Genomic DNA, 20,042 nt, shown 5'->3' on the forward strand with positions numbered 1-20,042 from the left:
GCGATAAACTTCGCCACTTGAGATGAGTACCCCTTGGCCCTCAAGACTTCCACAAATGGTCCAGGCGCAAAGATGAAACCGCGACGGAACCAGGTGCAGTGTCCGATTGTGAGGATGGTACAACAATTGGTCCCACTCTGGAAGCCGACTATTTGAAACATCTCTCGACACAACATATTCTCCGTTGGTGATAGACGTAGGGGGTGAGATAAGGCGTCTGCCATGAAGATGCAGGCTCCTGGTATGTGAGATACTTTATTTTGGAGGATCAGACTAGACCACGTCGAAGGGTAGAAACGACAAGTGTAGTAGAGGTCGAGGCCTCCTTGACCCTTGTTTACCTAGAAAGCTACTACTGAGTTGACCGTATGGATCATCAGTAGCTTGTCTCTCGGTGCTGTCAACCAATGATAGACATGCATCTCCGCTTTCATCTTCAACTGGGTGATGTGAAGAGATTGAGCTCCACTCTTCCAGAATCCTGCTGCAACCTCCTTGACTAGATAGGCACTCAATCCTTGGAGAGAAGTGTCTACCTAAAGATGGTTGTTGAATGACGGCTCTAATATGTAACTTCCTATGCAAACATTGACCAGCGAGCCTACCACAGGTGTGGTGTCAAGATGTCCAATGTCGATGTCCTAAGGTGACATGAGCAAATCGAGTAGACATTATCACTGACATAGTGATAACGGACAGAGTAGAGCTTGCTTTTAACATCGCCTTGAACTTCGACCCCCGAACCTGGGACGGCGATGTGATGAATCAAATCCCGCGGAGTTAGTTAGTCATCCAAGCTGACTTAACAGCCTGATAATGAAGTCCACCCCTCTCAAGATAATCTTGTATGCCGTAAAGATGCGTTATTCTTCGACTTCAGAATAACCACGCTGTTCATTATGAATGTGTTGACATTTCAAGGAAGTCTATTTATAGCTGGCTGTCTGTCCGATCAGAAACTGCCATACATCGCTGCACGCCTCCTGATAGGCAGCGTTGAGACTACTGTTAGAGGATCTCTATGTCGACTAGAGAAATCCAATGCCGCTGTAGACTGCTAGTCTAGAGTGTAAACGACATCTTTCCATCGTAAATGACTAAGTCACTGCAGACAACTTCCTTACACTAGAATAATAACAACACATTCTGCGCAGGGCGTTGTCCCTCGATGACCAATCAGATCGTAGATGTAACGTCCCTGGGATCCTTCGCAGGGCGTTGTCTCTCGGGGACCAATCAAAATGTAGACGTGACGTCACCGGTGTAGCAGGTAACTGATCACCATGAAATCTTGTAAACGGTGATACCCTGCTAGCCTGTAGGCTTAACAGTAACCATGCTGTTTGGCGAGCACGTGTCTAAATGAGTAAAGCGAGCGAAAACCCTTCCGCCGCTTGAAACTGACGTAGACAAATTGCTTCCCAAGTATATGTGTTGGAATTTTCCCCGAAGATAAATGCTGCCCTCTCTTGTAATAAGAAGTGTAGTTAGGCGTGGCACTTTGTAGTTGTCTCGAAAAATCTTCGTGACAAAATGCGTAAAGCACGTGAAAGAAAACTTTCTCCACTTGAAGTATATGTAGACAAATTGTAACGTAAGGATCTTCGAGGATGCAGCCAGTCCCTCCAAAGGACAACCAGTCTCACGCCTACCACCATAGGAATATCTGGTACGGTGATCAATCCTCGAGGCGTTGTCTTCAGACAAGTCCATCGCCGCTGCCGAGGTAGCTGACACCAGCGCAGACAACGGCTTAAGCATCTGCTTGAGTTCAGTCTCAATGGTCACCCGCTTAGAATCCTGCATTCTGTAAGAGAGCTGCTAGGAGCCCAGTAACCGCTACATAGATTCAACCAAGACAGCCACGCTGTCCGCGAAAACCAGGCTGTGTATCTTGTAATCTGACTTCTTGGATTTACACGCTTTGAAATTCGGATTAGATGACAATTTTTCAAAGACCGCATCTAATAGGATCCGCCACCATAGGATCAGGCGGGGAGTAGCTCCGGCGATAAATGAAGTGCGGGCAGGGTTGCTGGAATCAGCCGAAGGTGAAGGGCAGTACGGTAACCTGTCAGCAATCCACTCGAAGACGACTGATAAGGGTAGTTAAGTGCCCTCACCTTCGCCTTCGCCTCCTGCCTCCTCGTCGAAGTCCGGGCCCAAAACCTGTTCTTCCAGGTCCTCCCAGGAAACGGAATTCGAATCACGCCGCAGTGTAGGAGACAAAGTCGATGCATGAGCAGCAGATTCCTTGGACGGGATCCAAGGTGGGTCCGGCGACCGCAAACGTCGAGTTCTAGAGGAGCGTCAAGGTGATATGGACTGGGAGCGCAAGTAACGTCTTCACCTGGTAGTAAAGCGAGAGTCCTCATTCAAAGGGCGTCGCGGGGACCGAGAGCGCCAACAAAGACTACTGTGGAGGGTACAGGATCGCCGAGAGCGCACTGCCTCCAAGCGCCGAGCGCGCCCTTCATCCAACTGACGTTGTAAAACCTCTTCCCTGGACAACGTATGCAACACCCTTGGTATACGGTAAGGCGCAGGCGTTGGCGCTGGCATAGGGTCCGGCGTCGGCAAAGGCGCTGGCATAGGCATAGGCACTAGCGCAAGCACAGCCTCTGGCGCTGGCGTAGACATAGGCACTGGTGTAGGCATAGGCATAGGCACTGGCGCTGGCGTAGGCATAGGCACTAGCGCAAGCACAGCCTCTGGTGCTGGCGTAGACATAGGCGCTGGCGCAAGCACAGGCGCTGGCGCTGGCGTAGACATAGGCGCTGGCGTAAGCAAAGGCGCTGGTGTCGGCATAGGCGCTGGTGTCGGGATGTCGAGACGCTGGCATCGCAGCAGCACCGGGCGTCAGGAGAGAGCGCAGGAACCTCTGGACTTCCGGATGAGACAAGGCATCTGGATGAAAACAGATCAACGATGGAATCCGAGCGAGGTGGTTCCGGGGACAAACGTACAGGCGTCACAGACGAACACCCCATCCCAGGCGTCGGCACAGGCGCTGAAGGCGGTTGTAAGTCAGGGTCGTCCGGCAGAGATCCCAACGACGATGCTGGAGACGGCAACCTTCTCTTCCGCTGTGAAAAAAAAACAACTTCCTCTTAGCCGCAATAAAAGTCTTGAAATCCGCCACCAATAACGCCTCGCAGTACTGGCAGTGTCCGTCAAAAGAGCAGGCTAGAGACGCACAATCCGGGCACCAAGGGTGGGGATATTCGCCGATTCCTGCCCCTAGCAGATAGTGCAAAACTGGGGAGACATACACAGTTACGTGCAACAAACAAACATAACAATGCGTTGAAACCAACGCTAGGAGGTAGCAAAAACACCCCTATACCAGAAATGCAGCACCAACGTACCCCTACTGTAAAGTAGGCACGCCCGTAAGCTCGTGACAGCGAAGGCCAAACAAACAAAATGGCTGTCTGCGTACATCGCAACATGGCACGAAAAAAACCCAAAAAACATATAAATGCTGTGGAACATGGGCAAAAATACTAATCGACATGGAAAATCACATGGAGGAAGAAAAAACCAGCAAGATATAATACCCCCACGGACGCCATGCCGCACTCACACACGACGCGGGCGAACCCACCCCGAAGTGAGAGAAAAAACAACATGAGGTAGCAAAGTAAGTGCAGTTAAATGATTACTTACCTTAACACGCACATCTAAGGGATACAAACCATACCTACCCGTGAGGAAATAAATTTATTGAACCACAAAGTAGCTAAACTAAGCGAACCAAACACGTCCGAACAGGCGAACGCTAGAGGTAAAAGTGAATTTTGGATTCTGAGCTCTCGCGCGAGTGGGGAGATCACGTCACTTCCGTGACTACATTCGTAGATTACATGAGGTAGCCATCCAGGGAATGGCGAATCAACGACTGTCTGATCTCTTCTAGCGAAGCTTGAGGTAATATGCATAAGACCTATGGTAAGGTAAGTTAAAAATTCAGACTATAAGTTCCATCTACCGCTAATTTGGAAAAAAAGGAACCATATATACGGTAGCTGAATCTTTTTTGCTCATAGTACACATAGGAAGAAGCACTGAGACTTCGCAATGGACCATGCAAATCTTTCTTCCAAAAGCATGAAAAATGAGGTGTGATGGAGACAGAATTACCCTCACTTGGCTGAAGGGGGCCCTAGGAGTGGGGCCTGTAAGGGTGTCTCACAAGACAAAAATGAGTTTTTGTTTTGTAAATATTTTATTATAAAATATAGTTACAACTGTCATAGGAATTTTTAATGGACATAAAATGCTTATATGTACCCTAAGGAGGACTTCTTCTGAAAAAGAATAAGACAATTGGTAACATTATTATATGTCGATGTGGACCCTGGATCTGAAGTCTACTCACCAGGGTTGTTGTCCAGGATACTAAGGGCTTGTGTGGCAGCTGAAGCCAGCATAGGCGGCAGGGAGGCCGAGAAACAATAACCCAGTCCGGACAGTCGCTGAAAATCGACACATTCTTAGTAAAACGCACATATTCTGAAAAAACATGAATATCAAATTAACAACAAATGCCAGGCTAGTACATGAATTTGCTTTGATTAATTATGAAATGATTCTTTCTTACAAAATATCAAAGGGAACCAGTCTCTGCTTTATCCTCCTTTATGCAGAGCACCAGGCAGGGACACAACAAGTACAATTTTAAACCTTTTCCACTGGCATTCCTCCTACAAAGGAAGATGCCATATTCACTACATCATGGAGACCCGTCAATGTTCTGGGTAGAATAGGCCTTCAGCAAGCCATGCTTGCCATATAAGGCGACTCTGCTTGTCGCAAGAGGCGACTAATGAGATCGGGTTGTCAGTCATGCACATGTCATTGGTTCCCAAATGTGCAGATCGATCCTCATGCTGTTGGTCACTGGATTGTCTGGTCCAGACTTGATTATTTACAGACAGCTGGAATATTGCTGAGTGCATGTAAAACTAAACTTACTAAGTACATCATGGAGTGAGAGTGAGTGAGTGAGTGAGTGAGTGAGTGAGTGAGTGAGTGAGTGAGTGAGTGAGTGAGTGAGTGAGTGAGTGAGTTTAGTTTTAGGCCGCACTCAGCAATATTCCAGCTATATGGCAGCAATCTGTAAATAATCGAGTCTGGACCAGACAAGCCAGTCACCAACAACATGAGCATCGATCTGCGCAATTGGGAACCGATGACATGTGTCAACCAAGTCAGCAAGCCTGACCACCCGATCCCGTTAGTCGCCTCTTCTGACAAGCATAGTCGCATTTATGGCAAGCATGGGTTGCTGAAGGCCTATTCTACCCCGGGATCTTCACGGGTCGTACATCATGGAGGGGAGACTTTTATCAGAAGGAACAACAACTAATGGTATGGGTACATACCACCCATAGCTTGGATCACCATGGTGATGTGTCATGAAGTATGGTCATATGGACATTTGTTTCTCTGATTACTATTTAGTCTTGGATAAAGCCTTTATTACATCATTGGTACTCTTGAGTAAAACGTTTTCTAGGTATTACTGTACCTGGTGATCAACAACATATTTCCGCCCACAACAGAATCCCCCGATGGAGGCAATGGAGTTCTCTAAAGATGCAGCAATCAGATCAATTTCATCTATCTGTAAACATAACATCAGATATAGCCACCAGTATGACTTTTTTCACAGTCTTCCACATACGTTACTCCAAGGAAATGTTTACTTTCTAATTGAAAGTAGCTGAAAGTAAAGTTCAAGAAACATGCTAACAAGTTATGAATCTTACATTCACACCGAAGTATTCAGTGACTCCACGACCAGTCTTCCCCAGCACACCAAATGAGAGACTCTCCTCCAGGAAAATGCGAACCTTGTACTTCCATTTCAGCTCCAGCTGGTGACAAAATTATATATATATTAAGGTCTGATTATTTCCTTACATTTCACAATGCAAACACTGGGGCCAAAGATGGCAGCACTTAGAAAATGGAGAAATTGGGTTATAGCATGAGCAAAGACCTCGGCTGTTGGGACCTAAACACACACTGGTAAGTAAGTCTCCCCACTTGGTCCATTTGATTGCTAGTACTACAATCCCCACAGATATCATGATGAATTATAACGCCTGCATTAACCAAAGGCCACCACAAGAAGTACCAATTGACACGATTACCTTGAATGAAAAAATGCCTGTCAAAGTTGAAGTTAATTAACAATAAACTATATGTTTATAATACTTCTTCTATCTCATGTTTTGTACTTTCTTTCTAATGTTCTACAGTTAAATGGAAACAAACTGCAACAGCCAGCTGACCCGAACACACCCAATCAGGTGTGGCCAGCTTGGGCAACTCCTTGGAAGCATGCAGCTGATTGGTTGTGTGACACCTCTGTGGTTATTCTCGTCTTGGAACAGATAGTCACAATCTGTTTAGTGGAGTTGGGTGGGTGGGAATCCACCGTGTGAGATAGCATAAGTATTGAAAATATGCAATTTTTAGTTAAAATTTTCAAACTGTTAAACTTATCCTATCTCTCATTCTGTACTTAACCCATGGTGGGCCGCAGAAGACCCTGTGCCTGTTTGTTGGATAACAACTGTAATGACCGTGATGTTGACCAAGGAGGTCAGTTATGACTGCAATTTGCTGATTGACTGCAATTTGCTGATTGACTGCACAGTTCACTTGTGATGGGTTGCTTCAGGCAAATCCCTTACTGTTACACTGCACACAACTCCCAGGGAGTGGGTGCTCCCAAGTTAGCATGGTTTTCACACTGTGTCATATGTAAAGGGACAAATTAAGGTTTCCCTACTGCAAACCAATGTCCAGAAAGCCCCGGTAAACTCAAGTCTTGCAACTCTAGTCTGGCTAGCTCCTGCCTCAAAACCAGCCTATGTGATGACAAATATAAGGGTAACGCTATTTTTCAGGGCATTATCATTTGCAGAAGCCTGAGGTCTTTCATTAAGACTGAGGGCTTCTGCAAATGATAATGCCCTGAAAAATAGCGCTACCCTTATTATAGCTAAAATGCATGGAATTTTTAATAAAATAAGAATAAAAACAGCGGCATCGGTTTAGAAGCATTTACTGCCAACAACAAAACGACGGAGGTCACTGCCACACATTTTACAAATATAGACACGTCATAGAACGACGTCACTATTGAGAGTGACGACATTCGACCTTGACCTTTGCTCATACTACCAGCCGCCATTGTTTTCAGTGATCAACAACGTTAGATTTGAAGTCGATATTTTCATTGCTGTATGTTGTCATTTATGGTACAATCGTTATGGTTGACACAGGCAGGAAAGTGCATAATGGCACAAGCACATGTGACGAATGTGAGACAGATATATGGTCAATAATGAACCCAAGTTCAATCGAGCCGTAGGTGATTGAACTTCAACAGCTGAGCTACTTATGACGTCACCTAACAACAGGCTTGATAATGGCCCGTCGTTAAGGTTGAGCGGTCCAATATCATTTGCAGCGGCCCGCAAATTTCTGATAATAGGAGGTCCGTATCATGATAATTCCATGTATTTTAGCTATAATAAAGTTTAATGTTCAATTGCAAAAGCCTTTGTTCGAGCTTGATCAAGGATGTGTCCGGCAACTAGGAATGGAATGCATAAAAATCCACCGGAATTTAGCATTCATGCTCCTATGACATGATTTGTTAGACTAGAGGTCTAGGAGTATGAGTGTTGATCACATCTGCATTGTAGCACAAGACTGGCCTCTCAGTCTATTAAGTCATCCAGTGGTGACTGTACTGTAATGCCCCAGTAAGGTTAGGTATGCCCATGGAACGCAGAACGAAGATGAAGTTATTCACCGATTCCACAAAGTGGAGGATGTCACTGTCTGCGTTGTTGCGCTGAGAGCAGGTGCTGTGCCAATACAAAAGGACCAAACCAATGGAGTCCTACATTAGTCACTGAGATGTCGTGTAGGTAGTGGGAGGTAAAGACTTTGATCTCTAAACAAATCCCTCCACAACAGATGTCAATGAACAGTTGCTGTGAAGAGCCATCATAGATGCTAGGGCACCGAGTCTCATGAGGGTTTGACACAGCTGGTGGGGAAAGCCCAGTGAAGGTATAGGCTTACAGGCTGCTCCATTTCTTCCAGAAGTCCAACATGGCATTTGAGGCTTCTGCTGAAGAGGCTGCTGAGAGTGGGATGAACAGGTGCTCATATACCTGCTATGGTCCTCAGAGGCAGCAAATTAGTCAATACTGCCTTCAGGAGTGTATAGGTCTTCTGAATAAGAGTGTGATGGAGTTGAGGTTCGATGAACCCTTGCTGGTGAGATGGGAGAACTCAGACGTTGGACTTGACGACATTTATCTGCAGGAGGTCATAGAAATGAGCGGGATCATCAGATCTGTAGGGATCGCTTATATGAAAGTTCATCAGAAGAAACACAGTCTTTGTTTTAGGCCCTTTTTTCAGGTAAGAGACTGAAGAGGAAGCTCTCTATGCCTTTTTGATGGGTCGTTCTTTCTTTCATCTCTTTTTTGAAAAAGGGACTTAATCTTCTGACATGTGTCTGGAATCCCAGTCCACGAGGCATCATCACCCCTCCTTGCTATAGTTAGAAAAGCTATCATCATCCACCTTGATGCATAGCCAGCACCTGGTCTTCCAGTTGCAAAGACCAATGCAGTTTGCATGTGGATTTGAGATACAGAAGGTCTTCTTGCAGTCCACACAAACTCTTCTTTACCCAAGATGACAAGGTTATTTAAGTCAGTTTATTTGCCACAGTCTATAGCTCGTCAGCACCCTAGTGCGACAAGAAAGACAATGATAACTAAGATGGGTCACAAAAATAATCAGTGGCTTCCCTGCTATGCAGGGTGTCCTGCTGGTCAGAGAGATCAATAACTTTTATTACGGTTTGTCTCCAATTAACTGTCGCACATAAGAGAAAGACTACAGAAAGTGAGATAGGATAAGTTTAATAAGTACATTTATCCCACTGTGATATTAGGACTTCTTCGACTCTGGAATGGTAACAATTCAAGACAGTAAATACAGAACTTCAAATAAACAAATCTTAACTACAAATTGGTTTTCTTTTCCTAGGCAGCATCAAACATGACTAACAGAGAATGCACATGACACAGTGAGACAAGTCAGTTAGTGACGAAGGTCGGTTTAAAGCTAATATTCTTTCTCTAGTGACAGTAACAAACAAATGTTATCAAACAATGAATGAGCCAGGTCACACAGTGTAACCATGGTAACTATCCCATCCTCTTTACTCACCAGTTTAGGTAGAGGGCAGATGTCACCATAGTTCATAGACAGTCCTTCTGTAACTATGAAACGTCTTGTGGCTTTTGCTTTCTTGGGATTCTGCAACGAAACCAGAGCCATCAAGAGATAAAATATCAAACAAACTGACTGGACAAAGGGTGTAGATTCCTCAATTGTCTAGTTCAGTGAAGAAAAACGTAACATTGTTTAGCATTATAAAATATCAAAATCATCAAAAGGTACCAGTTCACCACCAGACTAATCTGTACAGCAAATTTCTTCAGTGGCTTTGGAGTTCTGCTCCAGAAACAGATACAGGGTGGATGGACAGACATATTGGTTGCTACATCCCATACTGTTCAAACCAGGTGATTAAAAGACATTCTAAGCACAGATGTTTAGAGTTCCCAGACAGACATGTTGAATGTTATGTGCCCCTACTGTTAAAACCAGTTGATGACAATACACTATGAACACAATTGTTCAGATACAGGAACATCAGGTGTCAAATCAGACACACCCATGCTCAATCAGTCTAGCTAATCAAAGTGTCCATTTTGACCTGAAGTTAGGTGTGAAATGTGGATTGGACATAATTTGTATGTTTGCAATACACAATGATATCAAAATGCCAATTGAGTGCATATCAGTTCCTTGTCACCTCATCATTTCCCTGTTATGTTCTTTTCAACCTTTACTCCTCACTTTTTGCCTCACCTAACGAACACAAACATTTTAGACAAAACTGATTAAATAGCAATGACACTGACAGTGGGTGCAGACTTGAATCTGCTCTTAGTTTAGAGAGAACAAGATGTGACATGCCTCAAATTACCTTTCTATCGTTTTTCTCCTGCTCAATAAGAAGTCGCTCTAAGTCATCTGTGTCACTGTGCTTGAAGAACTTGATAATGCTTCGTGATGCCACGAGACCTTTCTGGATGGAGAAGCACACTCCTTCATCACTGTACAAACAAACAACAGTTGCTTTGTGGGTAGTGAACAGTTTTCATCACAAACTACAAACTATTTCATCGTTTATTTGAAGAACTCTGTAGAAGACTACTGCCCAGTTTCTGCAAAAAGGTTTTGGGAAAGCCTACAGTAATGCAGGCTGTGGACATTTACAACCTAAATGAAAGCCACAAGCCAAACTAGGCCGTTTGACTGAGAAACAGTCAAATGGATTAAACAGGAAGCCAGCAGATTGGGTAGCTAAGGGTAGCAACTTTTCATGTCATAGATGAGTCCACTTGAGTCTCCTGTGTCCCTGACTTTACATAAACACAAAAGAAACTTTGCAATATTCTTCAAACTTCAGTCCACATCTCAGTCTATGGTCCCTTAAATTTAGAATCACTGGTGTGGCTAAAGCGGACTGAGAACGGCAGCTGACAGTGACACTTACCAGAACACTATGTCCCCTCTCTTGGAATAGGCAGGGATAGCACTCGCAATGGTGGCAAACCCATAAGAATACAAGATTGCTTCCTCACAATTCATGAACTTGGCAAGCTTATCCTCCAGTTCAAGGTGAACATCTGAGAATTAAATCATAATATTTGTGATGTCACAAATGTTCTAAATAAAGACTAAATATAAATCTCAGGTATTGTCACTACACGTCAATAATCGTTAAAACAAAATGTCATGATTTCAAAGTAACAGGAAATGTTTCTGTTTAACTGACCACACACTATAAGTTTATCTTAAAGGACATGTCAATAATTAATGGGATGATTTGTTCTCGGTGGGGCCGGGTAGGGTGAGGCGGGGTTATTGGCCTTAAAACTGTATCATGGTGCACACTTATTGCTCGTTTCACATAACACCTCATAACAGTTTGCTTATGATATAAGAATAAAAAATAAATATTAATGACAAATTCAGAGCAGTTAGATTCTCAGCATCTTACCCATGGTTCCATAAAAGCCCCTTGGTCCACAGGAGCCCACTCCATAGACTTTCAGTGCAGCAATGGCCTCCTTCTACAACATGAAGTGAACTACCCCATCACATCCCATCACATCCCATTACAGCATATTAACAAGAGTCATCAGAACTCCCACACATTTGAAAGGACAAATCATCTGACAGTTATCTTAATGGGTTTTTTTTAGACTAAGTTTGAATCATTTCATTGAAATCATGAAAAATATAAATGCCATATAATTGTAAACAGCAGAAGGCACCACTTCAAGATCTCTCTCACATATCTGTCAAGTTTTGCTGAAAGATATCAAAAACTTTTAGAGTTATGCTCCAGAAACAAAGTCCATCCCTCCCTACTGAGACTAGGAAAATGGGAAAATGATAAATCACAAAAATCTGCAAATAGCAAAAGGCACCACTTTAAGGTCTGCCTCACATATCTGGCATGTTTTGCTGACAGATATTAAGAAGTTTTCAAGTTGTGCTCTATAAACGAAGCTCATTCATCCCTTTTGAGACTAGGTCCGAATCACTTCTATGGAAAATGATAAATCACCAATATCTGTAAACAGCAAAAGGCACCACTTTAGGGTGTGTCACACATATCGACCAAGTTTAGGCTGAAAGATATTGGGAAGTTTTTAAGCTGTGCTCCGGAAACGAAATACACCTCTCATGTATGAGACTGAGTCCGAAACATTTCCATGGAAACTGAGAAAATAAGAAATCACAACAAGAGTCATCAGAAGATGTCATATAGCCCCGGCTCCCACAAAGGCCACTCCTCTCACAGTTAAGTTAATGTCTTTTTAGCCATTGCAGTTTTCCTCAAATATCTGTTAATATACGTTTTGCAGAAAAATATTGAACAGTTTTTGAGTTATGCTCAGGAAACGAAGCCCATCCCTACAGTTTGAGACTAAGTCCGAAACATTTCCATGGAAACAGAGAAAATAATAAATCACAAAAACCTGTAAATACTACAAGAGTCATCAGAAGATGACATATCCCCCCTGCCCTCACATATTTGAAAGGACAAATCATCTGAGAGTTATTTGATGTCTTTTTTAGATTAAGTTTGAATCGTTTCCATGGAAGTCAAGGAAAATATAAATGTCATATATCTGTAAACAGCAAAAGGCACCACTTCAAGATCTGTCTCATATATCTGCCAAGATCTGTTGAAAGATATGAAATGGCTTTCAAGTTGTCCTCTGGGAACGAAGCCTATCCCTCCAGTTCGAGACTAAGTCAGAATTGTTTCAATGGAAACCAGGAAAAATAAAAATGCCAAAACATTGTAAATAGAAAAAGGCACTACTTTGTGGTCTGCCTCAAATATCCGCCATGTTTTGCTGTAATAGTTTTAGAGTTCTGCTCTGGAAACAAAGCCCATCTCTCCATGTTGAGACTAAGTCCGAAACATTTCCAGGGAAACCGAGAAAAAAATATATCATAAAAACCTGTAAATACCAACAGGCACCACTTTAGGTTCTGACTCATGTATGTAACAAGTTTTGCAGAAAAATATTGAATGGTTTTTGAGTTCTGCTCCGGAAAAGAAGTCCATCCCTCCATTTTGAGACTAAGTCTGACAAATCCTCCCGGCCCCGACATGTTTCAAAGGACAAATCATCTGACAGTTACTCATTGTTTTTTTAGACTAAGTTTGAATTGTTTCCATGGAATTCATGAAAATTATAAATGCCATATATCTGTAATCAGCAAAGTCACAATTTCATATAACTGCCAAGATCTGTTGAAAGATATGAAATTGTTTTCGAGTTGTGCTCTGGGAATCAAGTCCATCCCTCCATTTTGAGACTAAGTCCGAAACATTTCCATGGAAACCAAGAAAATAATACATCACAAAAACCAAAAGGCACCACTTTGGGGTTTGCCACCCATATCTACAAAGTTTTACTTACAGATATTGAGAAGTTTTTGAGTTCTTCTCTGGAAATGAAACACACCTCTCACTTTTGAGACTAGGTCCAAAACGTTTCCATGGAAACCGAGAAAATAAGGAATAACAAGATCCTATACATAGCAAAAGGCACCACTTTAGGTTCTGATTGATATATCTACCAAGTTCTGCAGAAAAATATTGAATGGTTTTTGAGTTCTGCTCCGGAAACAAAGCCCATCCCTCCATTTTGAGACTATGTCTGAAACATCTCCTTGGAAACCAGGAAAATAATACATCACAAAAACCTGTAGAGAGCAAAAGGCATCACTTTCGGTTCTGATTGATATATCTACCAAGTTTTGCAGAAAAATATTGAATGTTTTTTGAGTTGTGCTCCGGAAACGAAACACACCTGTCACTTTTCAGACTAGGTCTGAAACGTTTCCATGGAAACCGAGAACGTAATAAATCACAAAAACCTGTACACAGCAAAAGGCATCACTTCAGGTACTGATTGATATATCTCCCAAGATTTGCAGAAAAATATTGAATGGTTTTTGAGTTCTGCTCTGGAAACCAAACCTATCCCTCAATTTTGGGACTATGTCCAAAACGTTTGCATGGAAACCGAGAACGTAATAAATCACAAAAACCTGTAGAGAGCAAAAGGCATCACTTTCGGTTCTGATTGATATATCTACCAAGTTTTGCAGAAAAATATTGAATGTTTTTTGAGTTGTGCTCCGGAAACGAAACACACCTGTCACTTTTCAGACTAGGTCTGAAACGTTTCCATGGAAACCGAGAACGTAATAAATCACAAAAACCTGTACACAGCAAAAGGCATCACTTCAGGTACTGATTGATATATCTCCCAAGATTTGCAGAAAAATATTGAATGGTTTTTGAGTTCTGCTCTGGAAACCAAACCTATCCCTCAATTTTGGGACTATGTCCAAAACGTTTGCATGGAAACCGAGAAAATAATAAATCACAAAAACTTGTACATAGCAAAAGGCATCACTTTAGGTTCTGACTGATATGTCTACCAAGTTTTGTAGACAAATATTGAACACTTTTTGACTTGTGCTCTGGAAACGAAACACACCTCTCACTTTTCAGAATAGGTCTGAAACGTTTCCATGGAAACCGAGAAAATAATAAATCACAAAAACCTGTACACAGCAAAAGGCACCACTTTAGGTTCTGATTGATATATCTCCAAAGATTTGCAGAAAAATATTAAATGGTTTTTGAGTTCTGCTCCTTAAACCAAGCCCACCCCAACATAGGACTGACACCAAAATATTCCATGGAAAAACAAAAAAATATAAACGCCAAAAATCTGTAAATAGCAAAAGGCACAACCGTAGGCTGAGATTCCTATAGCTATTAAGTTTAGTCTAAAAATATTGAACAGTTTCCTAGTTATGCTCCGGAAACAAAATGATTACGGATGGACGGACGAACAGACGAGGTGTTGACTATATCCCCCGCATAAAAATGCCAAAAATCTGTAAATAGTAAAAGGTACAACCATAGATTCAAATTATTATATGTATCAATTTTGGTCTAATGGAGGGACCGACGAGGCATCGACTATATCCCTCCACATTACACGCTGGGGGGATAAAAACATACTTCAAGTGTTCAAAATGTTCCTTTGCTGTGTTCTAGTGGACTCCAACATTACAGTGATAATAAATATTAAGAACTGTTGGGACAATAATTTAGGAAACACCACCATCCTTCAACACTTAGTGTAACCATGACAACCACAGCCAATCAGTCCAAGCTGCAACTACTGGGCAACCCACTGCCTGAGGTGGAGTCTTCCTGGGTAACTTTAGTCACTATGGCAACAATTCACCATCATGCATGGTCAGCCATGTCAGTCACTCTCACAGCCCAGTTAGTAGCCTCTGGCGTGGTTGTTGCTATCATCCTGAACTTGAATTTTCATGGGTAACATCAAAATAAGTAGGGTACTTTTACTTTTAGGTAAACAACTTTTTTGACACTGTTGTTACCTTAACTGACTCAGCTTATTTGGGTTACTTGGGTCAGGTTTCTTGTTATTGGTCTTACCATGCAATTGTTCATGTATTCTATCCTGTATCACATAACTCTTAATTTCACTTTGAATCACAACTGGGTGCACCACTGTAACCTTAATTAAAACTAGGGTTGCACTGATTTGGAAGGTCAAAATTGGAAATGAATCTTAATGCAGTATATTTATAGTTAAATCATATGACCTGACTGTTCCTCATCTGATAACAATGAGTTTTCACTCGTTTCTTTAATTGTACCTTAACATTCAGAAAGACTTCTAAAAATGCCACTCGAAGCAATGTTTCCTCACTGTTAAAATTTAGGGGGATATGGGCGGTAGTCTTAGCGAATGTTTATTACCAGTTAATAATAAATATTACCAAGGAAACCAAAACAATCCCAAACAGCTGATTTGTAGGAGACTACCAGCCTCCATTGATTTCCACTTGGTTGAGGTTACTTTTTTCCTTAAATTGTTATTTCAACTTAACATGATCAATGGCTGACTAAAGAGTGAGTTTAGTTTTACACTGCACTTAGCAACATTCCAGATATATGACGGCAGTCTGTAAATAATCGAGTCTGAACCAGACAATCCAGTGACCAACAACATGAGCACTGACCTGCACAATTAAGAACAGATGACATTTGTCAACAAGTCAGCGAGACTGACCACCCGATCTCGTTAGTCACCTCTTACAACATGCCTAGTCGCCTTTTATGGCAAGCATGGGGTGCGGAAAGCCTATTCTACCCCGGGACCTTCATGGGTGGCTGACAAAAGAAATCTATGAACCATAAAAGGGAAAAGGTCTGGCTCAAAAGCCAATCCCATAATCAATTTGTACTAATCAGTGTAAATACATTTGTATCAAACCTCAATGCCTTTATCATTGATCATTCCAAGGAAGTCCAGAGTGGCCATGTTGATGCACTGGTTGCCATTAATGTTCACATACTTGTCTGGACGGCTGAAATCAGAAAAGGGACAGTGAGCAAAGGAACGAAAGAGTAGGTAGGAGTGAGTGATTTGAATATTACCCATTTCTTTGAATAGCGTATCAGTTACATCAATGCTTGTCAGCTTACAGAGGCAGGAATGCCCGAACCGCTGATCAAAGAAGTATATCACTTGGTGAAACCAAAATGCACATGTATAGTGTGTACAATCTCAAATAGAGCAAAGTGGTAATCAAAACCCACAAGCATGGGTTTCTGGCACTCGAAAGGGAAGCAACTCCACACAGTAAATTCTGTTGCCCTAAAACACCTGGCCAACACCTCAACCACCATGACTAACTGACTAGACAAGAACTTGACTAATTTCTAAACACTAGCATATGTTTTTGCATTGCTTGTAGCAAGTGCAGTTCAAAACAACCATTAAATTGTCAGTTTACGATTCTGAAACAGTGATCACCACTGAAGTGAGTAGGTTGAGTTTTATGCAGTTTTTTGCAATATTCCAGCAATATCACAGTGGGGGACACCAGAAATGGGCTTCACACATTGTGTCCATGTGGATAATCAAACCCAGGACTTCATCATGATGAGAAAATGCTTCAGCCACTGGGCTACCCCACTACCCTAATCACCACAAGAGAGTGTAACATGGATCCAAATTTCAAGTAGTGTACAATTCAATGAAATTCTTTCTGAGAGCTACAATGGAGCTACTTGAATACACATATTGTATGCCGTCATCCCATACCCAGATATCATGTTATGCTCCATGCTCTGAAGAACTGGATGGTCATCTGGTACAAGAGGAACCAAGGGCTCTGGTTGCCAGTCTGCGATAAGGTCGGACTTTTCCTGTTCAAAAATACGTTCAGTTATTATTTCTCACCTATTTAAAAAACACTGATGTTTCTAACAGTACATATGATTTAAAAACCATGTATGCAGTCAATATATATCAGGAAAACAAAATATCTACATACTCTGTTCAGTTCGTACGATTATTAGTTACACAAACATACACAGTTAATATAGGACCCAAATCTACTGAAAATGTATGGATTTTACTCAGACTTTGAAAAATGGGAGTTATGGTAACTCACAGTGTATATTTTTGGGAGTCACCTTAAACATTTGGAAGTCATGAAAATTTTATTCAAACAAATGTTCTCAAACCCCAGTACATACTATGCATATAAAAATATACCTGACATAAATTGGGAGGTTTTTTTTGTTGATGTCACAGGTCTCATCCAACACAAGGGCAATGTATGGACTGCTCTTTATGGCTTTAATTTACTATCTTCCATAACATGGAAGTTTGATTCCTCCATTTCCTCCATGACATAAGCAGTAAAACATTTCCATAAAGGTCAGGGCAGTGTGTTACACTACTGACAACTTGTAAATTCAACAAATCCTTAAAAGTATCAGCAAGCCATGCTGTAAGCAGTATGCATATGTCTATGTGACCATCTCTCTGGTAACTGGAATGAACTTCCCTCTGCTTTTTCTGCATTTTTTCACACTATAATGACAGATGCACTGAAATGCTGATGGATTTCGTGAATTTTTTTACTGCATGATGTGATCTTTAGAATCTTGATGTCTTGTTCAGGTCGACTTCTGAAAAATTTGTATTTTTTGACAAGGTTTATTTTCTGCCCAAATGCACATACCACAAATAATGATTTTATTGACACTGTCATAACTTAGCCAGGTGTTTACTGATAGCCAATTGTCGTGAAATACCCTTGTGATTGATTTTGATGTTTTACTGTTCACTTTAGTGCTTGATTTACTTGCATCATCATTAGGACCAGCTATGCTTAAATGCCCCAAACATATATCTTTACTACATTGCATCATAAATCAAATTTTAGCCACTCAGTGTACTTTTTGTTAACAACCAGAGTTTCTAAGAAAACAAAAACTATCACTGTTTGCTCGATTCTACTGAAGTGTATTCTGAGGGTCACTCATAAAACTCATCAAGCTTCACTCGGATGACAATATTTTGAGAATCTTTTCGTAAATTGTTGTGTCAACTATTCACGAATCACAGGTTATGTAAAACCATGAATGTATGTCCTAGTTATGACATACAAGAGTTGTTTTAATTTTATTACATCTGTAACAAAAATATATCGATGTTCTGTATTGAGAAATAACAGTATCAATTAACAACTATATTCAATTTTATGAAAAAGCAGCCATGTAGGACATGGTCAATTGTACCATATGTTTCATTCATCAACATGTGTCTTCAACTGTGCATATAGTTACAAAATAGGCAATGTATGATAATAATGTGAAGTGGCTATCAACATAAACTGAGGGTTACCATGGCATAGATGGCAATTAACACATGACTAAAACTGCAACAAAATCTATATGATCTCCCTCAGGAAAGAGCTTTGCTGTGTTTAAACCTTACATTTATTTAGCTTCAATTTTCAAACAGTTAAGACAACACTGCCAAAATGAACATATATCAACATACATATGTGCTCATCACAACAGGTAAGGTCTTGAAGAAAGGAATCCAGTTATACATCATATAGGAACGTCTGATTGGCTGGTCATCAAAAGATTCCAAAAATGAAATCCATCAATAAAATATTAAAGTCTGTCAAATCAAAACATATTTTGGAGTGTTTTATAGATCTGATCACTCTACTTTACTCTTTCTTTTCATCACGACATTGGCATGGAAATTTTTGGTGAACAGCGACATGTTTGTCAGGAAGTATAAATGTTTAAAATAGATTGCAAATAAACATGGTATTTATGAAGCTGCACAGATGTGGTCACAATTCCAAAAGTGTACAAACCTTTTCTGTCAAGACAGTTCTTTCTGGAGCATAGCTCTTGGAAAATATAAGCTTGAATATCCATACTATCAACAGAGCTTCAAACACCAAGTGGTAGGCTGGTGCCTGCAACAAAATTATTCCTGTCACGTTTAATTTTTAATTAATTGTATTTTTAACATTATGCTCTTAAACCTAAACATGATACACCAGATCTGCTAACTTTGTGCCAGACACGAGTCTATATAAAACATCCAAATGTTGGTAAAACGTTCATGTTTTCTGAAATATATAGTATAACATCAACGAATCAGCATAACAAAATACTATGATACATCTGTCACCTAAATCGTATAATTTATGGCATGAAAATAATTGCATTCCATTTTGATGACAATATAAGCCAAAAATAATTTATCTGCAAGTACAGTTCCCATCTCGAAAACAGAGCCGGTGCACCCTTTCAGTGTGTTACACATTTCCGAAAAACAACAATCAGATTCACGAAGGATGTGAAGCAATTACTCGTATTCTAAGACTTTGTAAAAGAGTTAAATGGGTCCAATAATATATTTCTCACCTGTATAAAACCCTGTATAAGGTCATACATATCCCATGTAGCTGGCAGAACCGCCATTGTGATGCTTGTCGTGAAGGTAGCGAGAGTTACATAGGGGAGGTAATCCGCTTGACAAGTTTATTCTTGTACACGCCCATCTGGTGTAAGGGACCATTTCAAAAGTCCAATGTGATTTTTTAAAAAATATTCTTACGTTTTTTTGAGACTTGTGGACTCCTTTCATTAATAATTATCCATAAATTTAAATAAATCATAAATGTGTTTTCTTGAGAAATTTGAATTCTGGTCAGGGTAAATTGCTTCTTTACAGAAGTATTTTCTCTTGTCTGTACTATTTTTTTTTATATCAAATTAACAAATCAAATACTTTGATTTAAGTCACTTTGAGTAGGGTGAGGATTGATGTGGTCTGTCTGTCTGTCTGCTTGTACTTGTCCACACTTATGCTGGTTTTTTATGAGATTCCATGTTGCACTTCCAAATAAATACCCCTATGACTGGTACTCTGAAAGCAATAGATATGTCA

General features: G+C 41.0%; 2 protein-coding genes across 2 annotated transcripts in view; both read right to left on the reverse strand.

Annotated features, from left to right (window-relative positions):
• LOC137290984 (serine palmitoyltransferase 1-like) overlaps positions 1–19,623 on the reverse strand; it is a 31,563-nt gene extending 11,940 nt beyond the window's left edge. The window contains exons 1-11 of the mRNA XM_067822218.1: positions 19,517–19,623; positions 18,958–19,062; positions 16,875–16,978; positions 16,041–16,134; positions 11,183–11,255; positions 10,676–10,808; positions 10,103–10,232; positions 9,277–9,366; positions 5,775–5,882; positions 5,534–5,629; positions 4,382–4,478 (exon numbers count right to left, since the gene is read on the reverse strand). Coding sequence (XP_067678319.1) covers positions 4,382–4,478; positions 5,534–5,629; positions 5,775–5,882; positions 9,277–9,366; positions 10,103–10,232; positions 10,676–10,808; positions 11,183–11,255; positions 16,041–16,134; positions 16,875–16,978; positions 18,958–19,062; positions 19,517–19,573 — 1,087 coding nt within the window. The 5' untranslated portion in view covers positions 19,574–19,623. The remainder of the gene's footprint in view (positions 1–4,381; positions 4,479–5,533; positions 5,630–5,774; positions 5,883–9,276; positions 9,367–10,102; positions 10,233–10,675; positions 10,809–11,182; positions 11,256–16,040; positions 16,135–16,874; positions 16,979–18,957; positions 19,063–19,516) is intronic.
• LOC137291711 (replication termination factor 2-like) overlaps positions 1–20,042 on the reverse strand; it is a 559,227-nt gene that overhangs the window by 521,216 nt on the left and 17,969 nt on the right. The gene's annotated exons all lie outside the window — the stretch shown is intronic.

Source organism: Haliotis asinina, chromosome 7 (assembly GCF_037392515.1).
Source record: "Haliotis asinina isolate JCU_RB_2024 chromosome 7, JCU_Hal_asi_v2, whole genome shotgun sequence".
NCBI lineage: Eukaryota > Metazoa > Mollusca > Gastropoda > Lepetellida > Haliotidae > Haliotis > Haliotis asinina.